At 37.8% G+C, this 22,166-nt stretch overlaps 1 protein-coding gene across 1 annotated transcript in view; it reads right to left on the bottom strand.

The window, feature by feature from the left end:
* Positions 1-22,166, bottom strand: part of RLF (RLF zinc finger) — an 86,034-nt gene that overhangs the window by 18,091 nt on the left and 45,777 nt on the right. Inside the window, exon 6 of the mRNA XM_043578719.1 lies at positions 4,103-4,239. Coding sequence (XP_043434654.1) covers positions 4,103-4,239 — 137 coding nt within the window. The remainder of the gene's footprint in view (positions 1-4,102; positions 4,240-22,166) is intronic.

The raw sequence follows: 22,166 nt of genomic DNA, 5'->3' as shown, positions 1-22,166 counted from the left end.
AATTAATATACAGAAATCTGTTGCATTTCTATTTTTTAAAAATGTTTACTAATTGAGAGAGAGAGAGAGAGAGTAAGCGCATGCATGCATGCACGCACAAGTGGCGGGGGGGGGGGGGGGGGGGGGGTGGATTCCAAGCAGGCTCCTGACTGTCAGCACAGAGCTCGAAGCAAGGCTTGATCTCACGCAACATGGGTTCATGACCTGAGCCAAAATCAAGAATCCGAAGCTTAACCGACTGAGCCAGGCACCCCCTGTGGCATTTCTATATACTAATAAAGTAGCAAAAGAAAAATTAAGAAATAGTCCCATTTACAATTACACCAAAAAGAATAAAATTCCTAGGAATAAACTAAACAAGGAAGTGAAAGACTTGTACTCTGAAAGCTGTAAAACACGGGTAAAAGAAACTGAAGATGACACAATGGAAAGATTCCATGCTCATGGATTGGGAAAACCAATTATTATTAAATTGTCCACACTACCCAAAGCAATCTACACATTCAATGCAATCCCATTTAAAATACCAACAGCTTTTCACAGAACTAGAACAATAATCCTAAAATTTACATGGAATGAAAAAAGACCTCAAATAGCCACGGACGCCTGGGTGGCTCAGTCGGCTAAGCATCTGATTTCAGCTCAGGTCATGATCTCAAGGTTCCGGAGTTTGAGCCCCACACAGGGCTCCGGAGCCTGCTCTGGATTCTGTGTCTCCCTCTCTCTCTGCCCCTCCCCTGCTTGTGTTTGCCTGCTCTCTCACTCTAATAAACAAACAAACAAACAAACATTAAAAAAAAAAAAAGACCTCAAAATAGCAATCTTGACAAAGAAGAACAAAGCTGGAGGTATCACAACCCCAGATTTCAAGATATACTACAAAACTACAGTAATCAAAACAGTATGGTACTGGCACAAAAACCGACACACAGATCAATGGAACAGAATAAAGAAGCTGGAAATAAACCCACACTTTTATGGTCATTATATGACAAAGGAATATACAAGACTATACAACAGGAAAAAGACAAGCTCTTCAACAAGTGCTGTTGGGAAAACAAGGCAGCTACATGCAAAAGAATGAAATTAGACCACTTTCTTAGACCATACACAAAAATAAATTCAAAATTGAGAAAGACCTAAATGTGAGACCCGAAGCCATAAAATTCCTAGAAGTAAACACAGGTAGTAATCTCTTCAATATCAGCCATGGAAACATTTTTCTAGATAGGTCTCTTTTGGCAAGGGAAACAAAAGCAAAATTAAACTACTGAGTCTACACCAAAATACAAAGCTTTCACACAGCAAAGGAAACCATCAACAAAACAAAAAGACAAACTACTGAATGAAAGAAGATATTGGTAAATGATATATCTGAAAAGGGGTTAACATCCAAAAATATACAAAGAAATTACACAATGGAACACACCCAAAACCAAATAATTCAATTTAAAAACAGGCAGAGGACACAGGCATTTTTCCAAAGATGACACACAGATAACCAAACAAACACATGAAAAGATGTTCAACATCACTAATCACCAGGGAAATGCAAATCAAAACCACAATAAGATATCACGGCACACCTGTCAGAATGGCCAAAATAAAAAACACAAGAAATAAAAAGTATTGGCCAGGATTTAGAGAAAAAGGAATCCTCATGCACCACTGGTGGGAATGCAGGCTGGTGCAACCACTGTGGACAACAGTATGAAGGTTCCTCAAAAAATTAAAAATAGAGGGGCGCCTGGGTGGCTCAGTCGGTTGGGTGGCCGACTTCGGCTCAGGTCGTGATCTCGCGGTCCATGAGTTCGGGCCCCGTGTCGGGCTCTGTGCTGACAGCTCAGAGCCTGGAGCCTGTTTCAGATTCTGTGTCTCCCTCTCTCTGACCCTCCCCCGTTCATGCTCTGTCTCTCTGTCTGTCAAAAATAAATAAACGTTAAAAAAAAAAATTAAAAATAGAATTACCATATGATCCAGTAGTTCCACTACTGGGTATTTACCCAAAAAACATAAAAACACTAATTCGAAAAGATATATGCACCCCTACATTTACCGTAGCATTATTTACAATAGCCAAGATACAGAGGCAGCCCAAGTGTCTATCAACAGATGAATGGTTAAAGATGATGTGGTATATATATACAATGGAATTTACTCTGCCATAAAAAAGATCTTACTATTTGCAATAACATGGATGCATCTAGAGGGTACAATGCTAAGTGAAATAGAGAAAGACAAATACCATATGATTTAAAACATATGCAGAATTTAAGAAACAAAATAAATGAACAAAGAAAAAAGAGACAAATGAAAATATACTCATTATATAGTATAGAGAACAAACTGGTTGTCACCAGAGGGGAGATGGATGAAATCGGTGAAGGGGATTAAGAGTACACTTATTGTGATGAACACTGAATAATGTATAGAATTGTTGCATCATTATACTGTACATCTAAAACTTTAAAAAAATCCAAAAAAAACCCCAAACCCTCTGTAATGTATAACACATCTCATATGTAATTTAGTGTATTTCTTTGCCCTGAAAATCTAGCTATCACTAGCAGATATTTTTTCATTGTAGGCAAAGAAATTAACTGTAACAAGATAAATTGGGGTTTGTTCCTCAAGTAAATACATCTGTTTTACTGAGGCTAAAATCTCTAATCTCTAATGCATGGTGGGGGCGGGGGGAACCTCTTCTACTTAATTTAATGATCAAAACCCTCACTGCTACTTAATTCTTTTCATTTTTAGCACCGCTTTTTTGGTTTCCTAACAAAATGCCATAGTGATTATTACAAAATATATTTAACTCCCTGTTCCACTATCTCCCTTCTCACAGGAGATATAACTCTGGCAGAGTGGACTCAGTGGTAGAAGACTGCAATCTGCATTCTGGCCCTGCACCAAGAAAACCACCACAGGAGAAGAAAAGCACTGGATTAGGGGTCAAAAACCCTGGATGTGAATCTCAGCTCTATCACTTTAGCCTTGAGACCCTGGGCAATCACAAGACTTCTCTGATTCCTCTGGTCATCCACTGCCTCATCTGCACAATGATAATTATGAGGATTATTATGAGATAATTTATAGCACACAAATAATATTTCTATATAAAATAGTAAACAGGAAGAAATATAGTAGGATACAATGTTAATAATAAAACTACAAATACACACAGATGCTCCAAAAGGAGATCAATGAAGGCTAAAGCACACGAAGGGCTTTACTGGGTTTTCCTACAATCAAAATGTTCGTTTCCAACTTCAAGCCATCCTTAGGTTCTAAATCTCTCCATGCTCCTCTAATCAAGATCATGCAAATCCAACCCATTCTTTGAATTAAAGCTCTGATATAACCTCTCCCTTGACACCTTTCTTAAACAGTGAGCACCTTCCACTAATATCCTATGGCATTATCCATATCACTAATCTGATACTTACTGGCAGTCTTACATTCTAGAACTCTCCTGTGTATCAAGTCTGCCCTTTTGGCCTAAACAGATTCTGCACAGTTGGAATGAAAGAACCGTAGGTTACACTTACTGTTTTCTTTTTAGCAACTAAGTACTCTGTAGGCAAACGAGATATAAACTGAATTAAAACCAAATTAATATAATTCTGCTATATAGTACCAAAGTTTCAAAAGAGATTACCTATTCAAATGGATTTCCTTCTCTAGTGCAAGACTGACCTAGAAACCTAGATAATTAATGGGTTTCCAAATAAGAGGGGAAAATGACTACCAAAAGATATAGTAAGTGTAAAGGAAAATGACCTAACACCAATTTGTCTCATGTTGCCTTAATTTTATTTCCAAAGAAGACTTGTATTAAAGTTAACAGACAACCCTCTATATAAGATGATCAAGAGGAGCTCAAATTCTTTACCCTCTCTTTATTTCTGGACTCTTCTGGAAAAGATTAAACCAGTAACATTTTTTATTAAATGGTTTAGCTTCTAAGCAAGATGTAATTCACATGTCATCAATTAATTTGCTTAGGCTTTAAATTTCAAAGAAGCCAATGTTTTACATAAACTCTAAATGCCATACTATGTACTAAACAAATAAAGTGAAAAAAAGTAAATATACTTACCAAGAACAATATACACTTGCAGTTTGGAGCTGCTGGGTGAGGTAAGTCGTACAAAGAACAAATGCCGTGTTATCCTGACCCTCGGATTCCAGATTACATATGATGTCTAGTATTTCCTTACAGTCGACCTTTGCAATCTATCAAAAATGAGAAGATGGAGTCAAAATAAAAATGGTGACTTTCCTGTATATTTTGTTATGTAACAAGAAGCCTCTTTTAAGGTTTTCTATCTTTGACAATTGATGAGGCAATTAGAAGGACACAATTTTCTTCTATTAACTTATGACTAAATCTCCTGGACTATATCATATTAGAAAATATTAAAGAGAAGTGAATAGACTGAAGTTCCACTGCAGTCCCAACACAGACAAAAGCATTTTTGTACAGTTCAATTATTCATGAACTTTGCTACCATATAAATAAATCAAATTATGCATAATAACTTCAGATTATTTTCACTTGGAAGTATAATTTCTTTTGTTTTTTCTTTCTTTATTTCCTTTACAGTTTTATTCAAGTCACTCTAGTTACAGATAGAAAAACACAAGGCTTATCCTCACAGCCAGTAGGGCTAAACGAGGCCAGTTGAGAAACTTGTATCACTTTCTCAGAGTTAAGGAGAAAAAATAATACTTGATATAAGTGCGTTCAAACAGCTAAAACACTCAGAAATACATCTTTTTCATTAACACTATTTTTTTTTAAGGATTCAATTTTTTTAAAGCAATCTCTACACCGAATGTGAGGCTCAAACCCTCAACCCCAAGGTCAAGAGTCACATGCAGTACCAAATGAGCCAGCCAGGTGCCCCTCATTGACACTAATTATAGAAATCGTAAAACCACCTCTGGGCAAATCAGAATTTTCTGGGGCTCTTTTTACATACTAATGAAACAGGAGATTAAGACCTCTAAAGAGATCCTTTCTCAACTCTATCACTTCCCTGTCTTAACAAAGAATATGATTAATCTCTTTGTCATATGTCAGCCTTATAAATGTGAATTATACCAGACACCAAATGTACAAAACAGTGATAAATTTCAGGATAAATGAAGTGAATATCAGGGTGAATGAGATACAAAAGAGTTTAGTTCATCTTTTCCAAAGTGCTATTCAGTTCCAACAGGTGGTCGAAACATCTAATTTTAGTCATACCCTCAAGTAGGCACAGAAAGACTTTTTTCAAAGCTTAGTTCACATGCTATTTTCTCATACAATCCTTTCACTTCTAAGACTAGGTCAGAATCTCCAACAAAAACTCGATTCTCATCCATTGAAAACAAAAAACAACTCCTCCAAAAGTCAACTGTACTTCAATTAAAAAACACCCCCACAGGGGCGCCTGGGTGGCGCAGTCGGTTAAGCGTCCGACTTCAGCCAGGTCATGATCTCGCGGTCCGGGAGTTCGAGCCCCGCGTCGGGCTCTGGGCTGATGGCTCGGAGCCTGGAGCCTGCTTCCGATTCTGTGTCTCCCTCTCTCTCTGCCCCTCCCCCGTTCATGCTCTGTCTCTCTCTGTCCCAAAAATAAATAAACGTTGAAAAAAAATTAAAAAAAAAAAAAAACAAAACACCCCCACATACAAAAACTCTACTCTTAATTCCTCCTTTGTAACATCTATCACAACTACAATTCAATCATTAGGCAAAGAACTTAGTATCTGTCTTCTCTGCTAGAATGTAAAATTAATGAGGTCAGGGACTTTGTCTATCTTGTTCAAAACTCAGCACATAGCATTGTCTGGAACACATTAAAAAAAACACTAAACAGGTGATGAGTGGGATAAACAAATCAAGTTTAATGAGGATAAAATGTTCACATTTACAAAGTGAACCTCATACAAGTCTGTTTTCTAGTCTTTTAAAGACAATGCGATGACACAATAAGCAGTATGATATAGTGGTTAAAAGCAATTATTCTTTTTTTTCCTTTTAGATATTTTTATTAAGTTTATTTAGTGTATGTGTGTGTGTGTGTGAGAGAGAGAGAGAGAGAGAGAGAGAGAGAGGGAGAGAGAGCGCGAGCGGGCAGGGGAGGGGCAGAGAGAGAAGGAGAGAGAGAGAGAGAGAGAGAGAGAGTGAGCGGGCAGGGGAGGGGCAGAGAGAGAAGGGGAGAGAGAGAGAGAGCGGGCAGGGGAGGGGCAGAGAGAGAAGGAGAGAGAATTCCAAGCAAGCTCTGCAGTGTCAGCACAGAGCCTGACGCAGGGCTTGACAAACTCAAGAACTGTGAGATCATGACCTGAGCCAAACCAAGAGTCGGTTGCTTAACCCACTGAGCCACCCAGGTGCCCCAAAAGCAATTATTCTAAAACCAGATTGTGTATATTCTTTTCCCAGCTCTATAGCTACTAGCTGTGTGACTCTGGGTAAGTCATGTAACTTCTCAGTGACTTAGTGTCTCAGTTTCCTCATGTGTAAAATGGAAATAACAGAACCTCCCTCATGGAGTTATTTTAAGAATTTAATATGTTTTAGTACATCATGGTGACTATAATTAATACTGTATTGCATACTGGAAAGTTATTAGAATAGATCTTAAATGTTCTCATCATAAGAAAAAAAACTTTTGTGACTCTGTCTAGTGACAGACATCAACTAGACTTATCTGGATATCATTTCACAACCTATATAAATATTGAATATTATGTTGTACACCTAAAATAATACAATGTCAATTATGCATCAATTAAAAATGTGGTATGTGTGCCTATTAAAGTTACAGTTAAGGTTTAAAAAATATATATTCTAACAGGGATTGACAAATAGGGAGCACATCAGAAGAGCTCTTAAGAATTTTTCATGAAATATATAAATTTTAAAAATAAGAAAAAGAAAAAAAGAAAATCAACCTTAAGAATAGTAGAAAGCATTTCAAAAGATCACTCGCAGATGCAAGATCACACCTGATTTAAATTTATATCTAAAGAGCACTGGGAGGCAAAATTACGTTGGTAAAGCCTAGAACATAATTTAAATTCAGTTTTCAGGTTAAAAAAAAAAAAGACCGTATCAGACTTAATGAGGATGGAATTTTAATGATGCCCTCAACAACCATGTCCTCATCCATAGCTGAATGAATTAGAAGGGTCATCCAGAGACAAAAGGCCCACTACAGGGTATTCAGAACTGAAGTGACCGAAGGACTGAAATGAAAATTCCTCAGCAAATGAAAACAGCTATTTATTCCAGGGCAACCACCTACTATCCACGCCATGTTAAAGCTCCTGTCAAAAACCCAGAATTCTAAAATTTGATTTTGCAATGTAACAGCAACATATAACATTTCCAAGCTGAGAAATAGCATGAGAAACCCTCTAAGCCAGACATATAAATTAGAATGGAAATAATATACAATTTGCATTTCTAGAACATTTTTTATCCTTTTCAAATACCTTGAATGAGATATCATCTCACTTTATCAGCATGATAAATCTGTAAGATTAGCAATGCAGGCAATATTATTTATTTATTTATTTTTTATTTAAAAAAAATTTTTTTTCAACGTTTTTTATTTTTGGGACAGAAAGAGACAGAGCATGAACGGGGGAGGGGCAGAGAGAAAGGGAGACACAGAATCGGAAACAGGCTCCAGGCTCCGAGCCATCAGCCCAGAGCCCGACGCGGGGCTCGAACTCCCGGACCGCGAGATCGTGACCTGGCTGAAGTCGGACGCTTAACCGACTGCGCCACCCAGGCGCCCCCAGGCAATACTATTTCTACTTCACAAGTAAAAGATGAGCCTGAGAAGAGACTGTTTCTTGTCTCTAGTCAACTGTGGCTAATAATAAAAAGTAACAGTAAATAAAATGAAAAACTAATCTCACGTCATTTTATTCCTACAGGGAAGCTCATTTTAAAAGGGTATACTTCAGAGAGATATGAGCTTTCACCTTGGAACCAAAGTATTAAGAAAAAGGGATAAAACTGAAATAAATTAGAAATGTAGACTTCAAGTCAAAAATCATTAACCTAAAATGACGGGGGAGGAGGAAATGATATGAAAAATCCAGACTAGTTGTTTAGAAGGTATACGTAGTTCTATTATTTCTATTTATTACAAACACAAAACATTTATTACAAAAATGATTTATTACCAAGATGAACACTACCAGTTAGTGTATAAGCCTAAACAAACAGCCCTCCTCCTCTTGCCTGCTGAACCCATCCTCCCCATCCTTCAACATTCAGCTGAAACTTCCTTCATAGACTACTCTAGCATCCAACGATCTCTTGCCTTACTCTGAATTCACAGCATCTTATCAACATTTTTAATTGGGCTATTTTTTATTCCATTTTGGGGCAACTTCTGAACTAGTGACTCACAGTGGCCTTTACCTTTTATTATTTTACTTTTTTTACATGTGCTTTGAACTTTGGCTTTCTAACTAGACTATGAATTTCTGAAGACGGTCTTATATGATATCCAAAATCCTCTGTTCACAAAATGCCACAGGAAAAAAACATGTTAAAATTAAAATGCACATGTCTTTCAAAGCAGTGCTGTGTATTAATAAGTACCTGTGCTGTGCTAAGTACTGGGGATACAAGCCAACCTGATTTTTGCCTTCACGGAAGTCACAGTCCAGCCACAGATAACAAATGAGGCAGCAGCAACTGCTAAGAATTACAGTGTATATTAACTGTTACAATGGGGATGTACAGAGTATTTTTCCTACCTTTGATAAAAAGAGATCTAACCCAAATTTGGGGGATCAAAAACAACTTCCTGGATGAAGTCACATTTAAAATGAGAATTAAAGAATGAGTAGAGATAAGCCATGGGAAAGGGTAGAGTGAAATAAGAAAACTGTTCCAAAGAGGAAGAAAAACACATCGCAAGGGCCAACAGGTAAGAATGAACAAGGAACTGGAGAAACAGAAATAAATTATTTCTAGTCAGCTAATGGTAATTTAGCAATAGTGTTGGAGTATCAACTCTAGTGGTTTCCTAAGAGTAGACGCCTTCTGCTCTTCCAGTATCTTAGTGCCTTTTCTGAGACTACCACAAAGATTGCTGGTAACCTTGCCTGCTCCTGTACCAATCCAACCTCTACCAACTTCTCGAACTTAACCTCAACTTTCTCCAAACGTTACCCACTTCCTAGTAAATTTTAAGTACTAGCATGCTTTTAGTTCATGCTTAATATTGTTGTTTACCTGACATTTTAGAATATATGCCTGATAAAGAAGTTTCTAAGAGGTCCGTAACACCTAATAAGAATGGTAACTTACATATATTTTTTTTTATTATCCATTACCTTCATTGTTTTACTTCCATCAAGGTTTCTACTGACAAAACAGGACTAGTTTATAGTGGGGTTTCTGTACAACCTTCCAATTCAAGAACTCATTTGCCTCACACATACTCATCTATGCTAATAACACAGGGGCATCCACCACTTTTTTTTTTTACACTCTCATTTAAGTAATGAAAAAAAATCTCATCATTCTTCCAAGTGAAGAAACTGAAGCCAGAGTTCCTTCAGTCTGTTACCTACTCTGCTTGATTCTAAGTCCTTTGAAAGCTGGTGTCTTATCTCATGCTTTTAACCTACTTAGTGCCTGCTTTAGGATCTTTATGTGACAAATAAGCAAGCACTCAGATAATATTTTTAATTGAAGAGGGTATCAGTATTTTGCCCCAAATACCTGTATTTTCTTGAATACAGAGGAAAAAGAGTTATGATAAAGTAACAAAACTAAATAAAAAATTTTTAAAATAGAAAATCCAGGTAAATTAAAATGACATATTTTTTAACACTTCACTAATAAGACACAGTATGGTCCCCAACCTTTTCTAATAGAAAAGCTTAAGACCAGGGGCGCCTGGGTGGTGCAGTCGGTTAAGCGTCCGACTTCAGCCAGGTCACGATCTCGCAGTCCGTGAGTTTGAGCCCCGCGTCAGGCTCTGGGCTGATGGCTCAGAGCCTGGAGCCTGTTTCCGATTCTGTGTCTCCCTTTCTCTCTGCCCCTCCCCCGTTCATGCTCTGTCTCTCTCTGTCCCAAAAATAAATAAACGTTGAAAAAAAAAATTAAAAAAAAAAAAAAAGAAAAGCTTAAGACCACATTAAAAACCAAATATATGCCACAAAATACTTTTCAGCTACAGTAAATTAAAATGAGGTCACTGACAAGCTTCCGAGAATTTCAGTGAGTGTCTAGGAAATTCCTGGATAGGTACTGAAATAATTTTTTAGTTCTTTTTTAAAAATTGTTTTAAAGTTTTTTTCCCCTTAATTTATTTAAACATCTCTACACCCAATGTGGGGCTTAAACTCACAACCCCAAGATCAACAGTCAGATGCTCTACCGACTGAGCCAGCCAGGTGCCCCAATACTTTTTTTGTTTACTATCCATCTTGCCTATGAGAATATAAGTTCCATTTGGGCAAAACTTTGTTTTTATTCACCACTGTATCTTCAGTGCCTACAATGGTACCAGGCACTTGGGGGAACATCAATAAATATTTGTTGGAATAAAAGAGAACCACAAGATAAATAACAGTGGCCACAGAATAAATAAATGGGACCGACTGGAGATAAGAATAATGCAGACTAGAGTAAGCAAAGAAGGCTTCAAAGAAAATAGCTCTTGGGGGGATATCAGGGTACAGTTTCATACTACACAGAGGTAACCAGCTAAGTATATTAATGGAGGCTGAAATTCAGTCAGCTTGCCAAGCCCTAAGTTTTGGCATGAGGCTCTTCCTCAGAGAAGGGAGACCTTTGGAAGCAATCGTATGAAGGAGGACATAGTGGAACATGGTCCTTTTTGCCAATTTCCATAAAGGATATAGGCTAATGATAGCAGGAGACTGGAGGACATGTTGATCGTTTTGTTTCTAAGAGCTGTCAATAAACATTTATTGAACTGGAATGGAAGGATAGTGAGCAGAACCAGCTAGGAACTTAAAAGGACCTGAAAGATTAGTCAGGAACATTCATTCCATACCATGTTCTCACCTTCAACCTCTTCAAAATCCTAACTAGTTCCTCCAGATCTTTCCTTACTAAAATCTACTTCATAACAAAGTCTGCTACACTTAATACAAAATTATAAATCATGCATAAGCACTATCAATGCTATGTGTATTTACAAAGTATCACAACTTACAGCATAAGGCAAAAAGTGGCTAATGCTGGAAATTCTGGTGGCAAAGATGAAACATACCACCTTACCCTGTGAATTTAACATATAATGATTACATACCTTCCTGCCAGTCCTGAACAAGAGTAATGCCTGAAAATTCTCCTGTGGCAAAGCACTTAGAAATCCTGGGTAAAACAGAAATGCCTTTTATAGAACATACAGCCGAACATTAAAGAAGTAAAAGAAATCATGAAGGGGGAAAAAAGTGTTCAAGTGTGACTGGACAACCGCCCTAACTTGCTGGATCACTGCTAATCTCACTAAGAGGCTTGTGTTTTACAACTCATGGACAGATGATAAAGCTTGGACCTGGAGACAGGAAGTTGGCAGTGAGACTTCTGCATACAATTGGAACCCCAATAGAGCTACAAACTCAGAGAACGGGTGGACCAAAATAAGGCACACAGCAGGAAAACTTGTATAGCAATCTCAACCTGGGTTCTGGTGGGATAAAAAAAATACTTGAGGGGCGCCTGGGTGGCGCAGTCGGTTAAGCGTCCGACTTCAGCCAGGTCACGATCTCACGGTCCGTGAGTTCGAGCCCCGCGTCAGACTCTGGGCTGATGGCTCAGAGCCTGGAGCCTGTTTCCGATTCTGTGTCTCCCTCTCTCTCTGCCCCTCCCCCATTCATGCTCTGTCTCTCTCTGTCCCAAAAATAAATAAATGTTGAAAAAAAAAATTAAAAAAAAAAAAAATACTTGAGAATTTATAACCTGTCCTTCAAACTTGGAATTTGCCCTAACACTACTCCGTTGTCTAATAATGCCAAAGTGAGAAAAATGATATAAAATAAAAAGAAGGTTCTGGCTGGTAACATCTCTGAATCACCTGGCAGAAGGAAAACTGAAACTGATTTATAGAGACATATGCTAACTAAGCCCTATTAGAATTCTCAGAAATAAAGCACTCCTTGCTTCCACCCACTTCCATCAAAACTGAGCTCACAATCCCAAACTATAAAAAGTACAACTAAACCAGCCATTCCAGAAATGCAGTATACATAATAAGCAGCAGGACTAGACTCCCAAGAACTTCAGATAACAGAATGTACACCACAAAGACTGAACCCTAACCATGGACTTTGGTTTGTTTAAAAAAAAGAAAAGAAAAGAAAAAGAAAAAAGAAAGGCAGAGAGGAATATGAGTTTGGTGAAGGAAGGAAGGAAGGAAGAAAAGGAGGGAGGAAAGAGAGGAAAGAAGGAAGCATGAAGTCATAAAATGATATGGTGAACCTTAAACGCATACTGCTCAGTGAAAGAAGCCAATCTGAAAAGGCTACATACTACATAATTCCAACTATATGACATTCTGGAAAAGGCAAAACTGTGGGGGCAGTAAAAAGATCAGTGGATGCCAGGGGCCTGGGGAAAAAGAGGGAAGGATAAATAAGCAGAGTACAGGACATTTTCAGAAGAGGGGAACTATTCTGCATGTCACTGTGATGACAAATACACACAATTATATGTTTGTCACAACTCACAGAATGTGTAACACTGATAGTGAGCCTTAATGTAAACTATAGATTTTAATTAATAATATACTAGTTCAACAATTCTAACAAATGTAACACACTCACGGCAAGATGTTAACAGGTAAAATGTGGGGTAAGGGCTTTGTGTACTTGCCACTCAAACTTTCTGTAAACTGTTTCTGCTTTTAAAAATGTATTAATTTTTTTAAAAAGTCTATTAATTTAACAAAAAAAACCTTCAACCATTTTTAATATTAGATTACTTGTCTTTTTACTGGTGACTTGTAAGAGTTCTTCATTAATTCTAGATTCAAATCCTTTATAAGATATATGGTTTGCAAATATTTTCTCTCATTCTGTGGATTAACTTTGCTGTTCCTTGATGTCCTTTCACAAAGTTGGATGAAGTCTTATTTTTCTTTTGTCACTTGTGCTTTTGGTGTCAAATATGAAACAACTGCCAAATCCAAAGCCTTAAATAATTATTCCTGTATTTTAAGATGTCATACTTTATATTTAACATTTATATATTATAGCATAATATTTACATATTATATGTTTATATTTTAATATGGATTATATCTAATATATTTTATAGATAATATATTTGTATATAAATTATGTATTTATAATCTATATTTGTATTATATTTATATATTTATATCTACAATCCATTTGGAGTTATTTTTTGCATACAGTATTAAGGATCAAGCTTCATTCTTTTGCAACTGATATCCAGTTGTTAAAGACCCGTTCATTGAAAAGATTATTCTTTTCCCCATTGAACTGTCTTGGAATTCACATAGATAATCAACTGGTGGTAAGTGTGAAGGGCTTATTTCTAGATTCTGGATTCTAGTCCATCGATCTTTTTGCCTGATGGTTTAGTGACTTTCCTAGAATTAATTCTGTAAAGTCTACATTCTTTGTCATGTGTGGCCACTACAGCCTCTGCTTGGTTCGCTTAATGGTCAGCTACATGTTCAATGTATTGAAGACATTTACTTAAATGCCTGAATAAGTCTCTGCTTTTGCCAAGCAGCTTTGTGTATTGGGGCATACTTTCAATATTTCAGTAGGCAGTTTAAAACTCTGCCCTGCCTTTCATTTCCTACCTGTGCAGAGCCTCGAGATTAGGGCCATTTTAGGTCATTCCTCACCAGACACAGAGCCCTGTTACCTTCCAGAATCCTAGCAATACATCAAAAGTTTTCAAAGTCCCGTATGACGTCCCATATCCCAGTTTTTCTTTTTTAATCTTTTTGGGCAGTCTCTTGTTAGCCTGACTCGTAATGCCTCCTCTGACCACTGTCACATTAAACAATTAACACTGATTGTTTCTGACAAATACATACTGAGGACACAGCTTTTGTCATTGTGAGCTCTGAGTCAAATAAAGACAAGTCTTGAGAATGGAACTTTTCAGAAGTTGCCACAAAGATCAAATAGTGACAATGCTAGGTATGGGCTTTTGCAGAGTTCCAAAGCTCATTCTGCTTCCTCAGCTGGTTGCTAGGCTGCTGGTTTTCATAGGCTACTACTACTGTAGCTTTGAGGCTGTTTGTTTTCAAGGTTACTGTGAAGCTGGGGAAGAGACAGGAAGCAGGACAAGTTAAAATGGCATCAAGTTGTTCTTTGGGAGATTCATCGGTTTTCCTTGAATAAAACCTCTTTGGATTGTAGTAAGCCTTTAGTTAATTTCCAGGGTTCTGAAATAGTTAATCTTATTCGCCCTGTGGTTTCAAATGCTGATGACTTGAACGCCTCATTTCGAACTCAGAACTCTCCCCTCAGTCTCACAGTGTATGAATACTGTTTGCTGTTCCTCTCCCTCGTGTCTTGTTCATCCTTGTATCCCTACTACCTAACAGAGTCCTCCAATGAATATATGTTAAATGACTGGAAAGTATGTCTATATTGTTTCTTACAATAATATGTGAATCTAAAATTATCTCAAGGGGCGCTTGAGTGGCTCAGTCAGTTAAGTGTCCGACTTTGGTTCAGATCATGATCTCAGTTTGTGAGTTTGAGCCCCACATGGGGCTCTGTGAGGACAGTGAGGAGCCTGCTTCAGATCCCAACTCCCTCTCTCTCTGCCCCTTCCTCGCTTATACATGTGTATGCGCTCTCTCTCAAAAATAAATAAACAAAATATATACTTTTATTTTAAAAAGGAAAGAAAAAAGATCATCTTGGGTATTGTAGAAAGTGAACTGTAGGGACAAGAATGCAATTAGAAGACTTTCATAATAATCTGGCAATTAAATACCAATGGTCTAACAGGTAGCCAACTGGCATAAGAGAAAGGGAGTAGAGGCAGCATATCTGCCTTCTTATTTTCACTATTAGGCTACCAAGGTAAACCAGTATTCTGGCCAGTGCCATTACTGGAATATTTTATCATTTATCTTTCTCTAGATTACTGGTTTTGAATTTAGTATTTTCCTGATCTTTTTCCTTTTTTTTCCCCTGATCAGTTCTGAGGCACAATGCAAATCATTTGTTCCTCATAACAGATTCTTTAAACTGAAGCTGATGTTTTCTCAAAAGGGAATCAAAGTGGATTTCAGGTTATCCAGATAAGACTCTTGTCACATGTATCCTCCAACAGGAAAAAGGTAGCAGTTACAGTTAGCAAGTCTACATTTCACATAAACCTGGGTCTACCTTTGGGAGAATCATCCCTGTTAGGTTCAGAGACACAACACGGAAAAAAGGCCATGCTTCTAAAAATCAGACTTCTTTTAAACTGCAATAATACCACAGACCAGCACTAGGTTAACACCAGTGGTTACCTGCATGTAATGGTCATTGATGCTTCTAATTAAACCCTATCGCTGTGTGTATGTAAGCCTGAAATGTCCTACTAAATTCTTGAAAATTATACATCTAACTCTCCATGACTCACTAGTATAATCTTACATCAACCAAAATACCCACACATAACCCACGAAAGCAAGACCAGATGCAAGATCCAGATGTAAACTGCCCTGGGAAGATGTCTCTTCAAAACTATTTGAAAGATCTCTGCATTAGGAGAGAAAATATTTAAATACTCAAACCCTCAACATCTTCATACAGCCTTTCTACCTTTAATGTATTTAAGTTTATTTTGAGAGCAAGCAAGAGAGAGAGAGAGAGAAAAAGAAAGAGAGAGAGAAAGAGAATGAGCACAAGCAGGGGAGGAACAGAGAGAGAGGGAAAGAGAATCCCAAGCAGGCTCCATGCTGTCAGCACACAGCTCAACATGGGGCTCAGTCTCACAAATTGTGAGACCATGACCTGAGCCGAAATCAAGAGTGAGTCAGAAGTTTAACCAACTGAGCCACCCAGGCATCCCTTTAATGTATTTTTTGAGAGTACGTTTCATTCCCCATACAATAAAGTAAAATTATTTACACTTCAATTTTAAATGTAATTATACACTTTGTTATTATTCCTTGTTCAAGATCGATCTTAATCTTGATTCTTATTTAAGCTACACCTTAAATTAAGAAATTTCTATGCTCCTGTTTACTTTTTCTTCTACTCCCAAACTGAATTCCCAATGGATCCTGCTTAAATGTATTTGCTGTTTATCATCTATACCTAGTGATTATGTCAATTCCCAACAGTGCTAGACTAGTGAGTAAATTAGGTACTGTTTGTCTTTTTCTTCCCACATCAAGAAAAGAAAGAAGCCTCTCCTGTTGTGTCTATTAACATTAGACACTGAAGAAATAGTTCATTCAGGGATTAAAACAGAAATGGACTCCTGCCTTAACTGTGCCAAGAGTTCTACTGACAGATTCCTTGGCTCTTCGTAATAATAGAAGGGCTTCATGTTTACAATCTCATTATCCTTTATATTATATGTGGAAAACTTGATCTTTGCAAAGATTTCCTCCTTCAGTAATGAAAAAAATATAGGAAACATCCACTTGGGACACTAGGCCATGACCAAGTCTGTAACTTTCATTAAAAATCTTTCATGTGCGGAACTAATAGTAATATCGTATCATTCAATTCTAAATGAAACTGAAACTTGAGGATTCCACTGAGGTTCTGAGTTTGGGGTTGTGAATTTTGGCTTTCAAGGTGATCCCCTCAAGTAATCTTAATTGTATGTGTCTGGCTAAATCTTCCCCAGCAGAGGTTTCCTATTACACACACCCATTATGGTGATACCCACAGGAGCCAACATACACATACTCTTATTCCCAGCTGTTGCTCAAGTTAATTTGACTCTTCTGAACTCAGTTGAAGTAGATGGCAAATGTGTATAGAACTCTGCTACTTTAGAACACATGCTGATTTTAAACCCGATTAATGAACGTCTAGTGATTCATTATACTTTTCCAAAGCAAATTTTAAAGATTCTCTTTAATTCTATTGTCAGTTGCAAAAGAAAGCACAACTGGGTGAGACTAATTATGATGGTACCAGTGTTCCTTTTAAAATTTTATGATGTGTGCTAAATGTTTTTGCATTGATATATTTAAGTAATTAATCTCAATCATTATATAATGTTTTAAATCACACCTATACATAAATGTATAAATATGAATAGATGATATACCACTAAGATGTTTCCTATTATAACATGGCTCGTTATATTTACCAACTGGAAATAAGCTGTACAGTGGAAAAAAAGGCTGGCCAGAAAGCAAGGAGATCTGTGTTCTAGCCTGGGCTTGAACTCTCTAATTAGCTTAATGCAGGTAGGGCCTTGGAAACATTATCATCTTGGCTTCAGTTTCATCACTGGTAAACCATGCAGGAGTAGACTAAATGATAGTCAATGTTTACTATACACTGGAAAATCTGATTCTTGTAGAGCAAGGACTGGCAAACATTTTTTATAAAGTGTCAGGTAAAAAATATTTTCAGCTTCGTGGGCCAGGTAGTCTGTTACAGCTACTCAACTCTACCACTGTAAACACAGCCATAAACAATAAGCAAATGGGCATGACTGTGTTCCGGTAAAACTTTATTTACAAAAAAAGGTAGTTGGGTGGATCTGGCCCACATGCCATAGTTTGCCAACCTCTGTTGTAGAGAATCAAATCACATTTCCTCTAACTTCGTTCCTTACAAACTCAACAAATTTGTTGAAAGGAATTAATTATGTAACTTCAGGAAGAAATCCTGTTTTGTTGTCTTGTTATTAATAAACCAGGAAAGTCATGGACAAAACAAAGCTGATTATTCTCCCAAGCCCTCCTTGTTGTCCATATCTTTCTTCTTTGCCATTCTGATCAGTTAGCGGAACACTGTCATTCTTCCAGTCTCCCAGGCCTCATGAGTCTCTTGACATTAAGTCCTCTTGCTAACTCCAATCAATCTCTTCTAAGCCTAATATATCTTCTTTCTAAGCTTCCTAAAATACTGTTTGTCATTTCAATCCCCACCTTCAAAACCTTTCTAATTTCTACTGCATCAAATCAGTTTTAATTCACTAGAGTTTCCAAGGCCTCCCCCTTCTCCCCACCCAACAGGTCTTATTTCTCACAAGACCTCAACACCCACTCTGCCATGGCAAGGTGTTCCCTAGTGGGCCTCAGCAACATACACATTCATTTCTCCGCCTTCACTACCAAAGTCAGCTATCCCCAAACCATTCTTTCTACCCATCCAAACCCTAACATTATTTCAAGGTCCAAATCAAGGATCAATTTTTATAAAGCCTTATATGCCAGTCAACAAAGATTCTCCCCACTTCTATTGAATTCAGGGGCAGTATCATACAGCTTAGTACTTATCTTCCTGTATCTGTTTCTGGCAACCAAAGTAAGCCATACACACCCTTCTGTTTTTGCCAGTACCTCACACAATGCTACAAACAAAAGTTTTAAATAAAAGGCTGAGACATTAAAGGAAAAGTTGTTATTATTATAGAATGAAGAGGAATCAAGTCCATGATCTAGCATTTTTGCTTCTTCTGAAATTTTCTGGCATGTATCAGGTGCTGAATGTAACCATTACTACAACTTAACTCTGATTAGGTTTCCCAAACACAAAATACTACAACTGTTATTAGAGATAAGCAGTCTCCCATCTCCTTACCCTTCCCAACACTGCAAATAAAAAAATTAGCATATGGGATTATAGTTAGTTGCTTATGAATAAATGCCTATTACGCTGCTAACTATTCTTCCAGAATGTAGAGATATAGTGGTGAATAAACCAATGTCTTCATCCTTACAATGTTTTCAACCTAGTGGAGGAAACAGAAAAGAAGCAAATATGATGTCTAGCAGAAGTAGTAATATAAACATAAAGAAGAAACAGGTAAGTAAGGGGACAGAGAGTGACAGAGGCCATTTTAGATGGACGTCTATATATTTATAATAACGATAACAGGTATTAAGAAAAAAAGGACAGAGAAGGGGGATAGTATAAATTTTCTTTTCTTTTATTTACTCGAGACAGTGTGCATGCACACAAGCAGGGGAGGAGCAGAGGGAGAGAAAGAATCCCAAGTGGGCTCCACAGCAGCATGGAGCACAACCCAGAGCTCGATCTCACGATTGTGAGATCATGACCTAAGCTGAAACCAAGAACCGGATGCTTAACCCACTGAGTCACCCAGGCACCCTGACAGGACACTATTTTAGATGGGACAGTGAAGAAGGTCTCTGATAAGGCAATATTGCAGTGAGATGTGAATGCTGTTAAGTGAACGAGCCATCCCAAGTATCTTGTGGACGGGCATTCTAGGCAAAAGAAATGGCAACCACAAAGATCTAAGGCAGGAATGTGTTTGGTTTGTTCAAACAACAGCAAATTGCTATGGAGCAATGAGCATTACATGGTAGAAGATACTGTCAGAGATGTTTAGAGAAGTCTCCAGGAGCCATGACACATAGAATAAAGCCTTCTGGATTCATTATGAAGAAGATGGAAAGCTGTTGATCAGGAAGTGACATGACCCCACTTTAAGTTTTAAAGATATTATTCTAGTTAATTTTGGTAAGAATAAAATGTAGAGAGTGAGAGTAAAAAGCAAGTAGGTCAGTTCAGAAGTTTCTGAATTAATTTTTGTAACACAATGCCTAACACAGCATTCGGCATATAAACCCTTAGGTATTTATCACCTAGGATGATATATATTATCCTGCATTTTTAATACTAGTAGTAGTATACCAAACTCAGGTTTGCATCTCACCTTAACCACTTTAAGCTTTGTAAGCATGAACATATTACTTGATCTGAGCCTCATTTTCCTCACCAATAAAAACAGAGCTAAGAGTTGTGAGAATTAAATGTGACAAAATATATATAAAGCATTCAGCATAGCATTTAACATACAGTAAGGACTCAAAAAAAAATGGTAGCTGGTTATTCACTACCTTCCCCCCTTCACCTGCAACACTGAGACTGGACAGCAATTGACTTCATTTGGAAGAAAGAGCATAAAAACAAAGCCTGAATATCAGGTAGATCAGGAGCTTAGTTATGGACATATGAAGTCTGAGATGCTATTAGCCATACCAGTAGAGATAGTGATTAGGTAGCTGGATATGTGAGTCTGGAGTTCAGAGGAGAGGACTGAGCTGGAGATAAAACATTTGAGATGCAGAAAACAGTTGGTATTTAAAAACAGGAATCTAAAAGAAGTCACCAAGGGCATGCTTGTAGGTAGAAAAGAGAGGACACACAAGGACAGAGTCCTAGAGTACTGTAACATTTACTCAACAGAGAGATGAGGAGGAAGAACAGGTTAGAACTAAGAAAGACTGACTAATCAGTTAGGTGCATAGAAAACCAGGAGAATGCAATACCCTAGAAAGTGCCTGGGTGGCTCAGTCAGTTAAGCAGCCGACTCTTGACTTTGGCTCAGGTCAGGATCTCATGGGTTCAGGAGACTGAGCCCCGTGTCAGGCTCTGCACTGACAGCTTGGAGCCTGCTAGGGATTTTTCTCTCTCCCCTTCTCTCTCTGTCCCTTCCCTCCTTGTGCTCTCTCTCTAAATAAATAAATAAATAAACCTAAAAAAAATGTTTAAAAGAAAAGTTAAGAAGTCAGATTGAATAAGATGAAAGCTGAGAAATCATCATTGGATTTAGTGATGTGATAGACTGGCAGGGCTGAATGCCATATTATAATGTGTTCGAGGAGAACGATGTTAGAACAGTAAATTCACACAATTCATTCAAGAAATTATGCTGAAAGGCCAGGAGAAGAATGGGGTGGTCGTTGGATGGGGAAGTGGAATCTAAAGATTTCTTTTTTAAAGATGAAAGAAGTAATAGCATAAATGCTGATAGGATGGTTGCAGTAGAGGGGGAACTGATGATACAGTAGAGAAAAGTCCTGTAAGCATTATCCTTGAGGGGGCGACAGCAGATGGGATATGATACTGAAGTCAGGGGGGGACTGGCCTTAGGCAGGAGAACAGATACAGTTATCTTTAGTAATGGAAGAGAAGGTGCGCACGCACAGATACAGGTAGGTGAATAGATGTCATGGAAGCAGCTTACAGAAACCCCCTTCCAACTGCCTCAATTTCCTCAGAGAAATAGGGAGAAAGTTCATCAATGCAAAGTGTGATGGGGCAAAAGGCATTACAGTATACATTTGAAAAGAAAGGACACAGTATCGGGGCGCCTGGGTGGCGCAGTCGGTTGGGCGTCCGACTTCAGCCAGGTCACGATCTCGCGGTCCGTGAGTTCGAGCCCCGCGTCAGGCTCTGGGCTGATGGCTCAGAGCCTGGAGCCTGTTTCCGATTCTGTGCCTCCCTCTCTCTCTGCCCCTCCCCCGTTCATGCTCTGTCTCTCTCTGTCCCAAAAATAAAATAAACGTTGAAAAAAAAAAATTTTTAGAAAGGACACAGTATGAAATAGTACTTTATGAAAGTGGGAGAGCAAATAGCCTAAAAAAAATATAGTGTGACTGATTACTGGTAAAATCAGTAGGCTGGTTTTCTCCACCCCAGTTTGACCCCGATGATGCAGGAAAAGATAGAGAGTAGGTAAAGATTTAGAGATAATCAAGATGGTGGTTAGTCAAATAAGTACAATTAAGGGAGAGACCAGTCGAGAAACTTAGGGAGTGATAATATTGATTGACTATGGAAAAGCAGAGTTTAAGGAGGGGAAGGAGTACATGAGGAGGATGAAGGCAAGCGGGATCAATAGACTTTTGGTCCTGGAGTGAGTGAGCTGGAAAGAGAGAGTTGCATTTGGAGTAGGATATTATAAATAAAACTGTAAGTTGAAACTATCATTAAAGTTTAAGAATTACTACAGCATAAAATCAGATCCTTGGGATTATTACCTTTAATAGGAAAGGTTTAACAGAGAAGTAAAATGAGAATCCATGTACCAGATCTAGGAGAATTATAGGTAGATGACAGAATATAGCTAGAAATTATTCACCTTTTCCTATGTAATTTATCAAAAACGATTAGAGAAAACGAATTCCAACATTTTAAAGAAAAGGGTTCGGGTTAAAAAATGCAATGTG

This window comes from Prionailurus bengalensis, chromosome C1, assembly GCF_016509475.1.
Source record: "Prionailurus bengalensis isolate Pbe53 chromosome C1, Fcat_Pben_1.1_paternal_pri, whole genome shotgun sequence".
NCBI classification, from domain to species: Eukaryota; Metazoa; Chordata; class Mammalia; order Carnivora; family Felidae; genus Prionailurus; species Prionailurus bengalensis.
The sequence above is the reverse complement of the archived record's forward strand: the minus strand, read 5'-3'. Positions and strand labels throughout refer to the sequence as shown.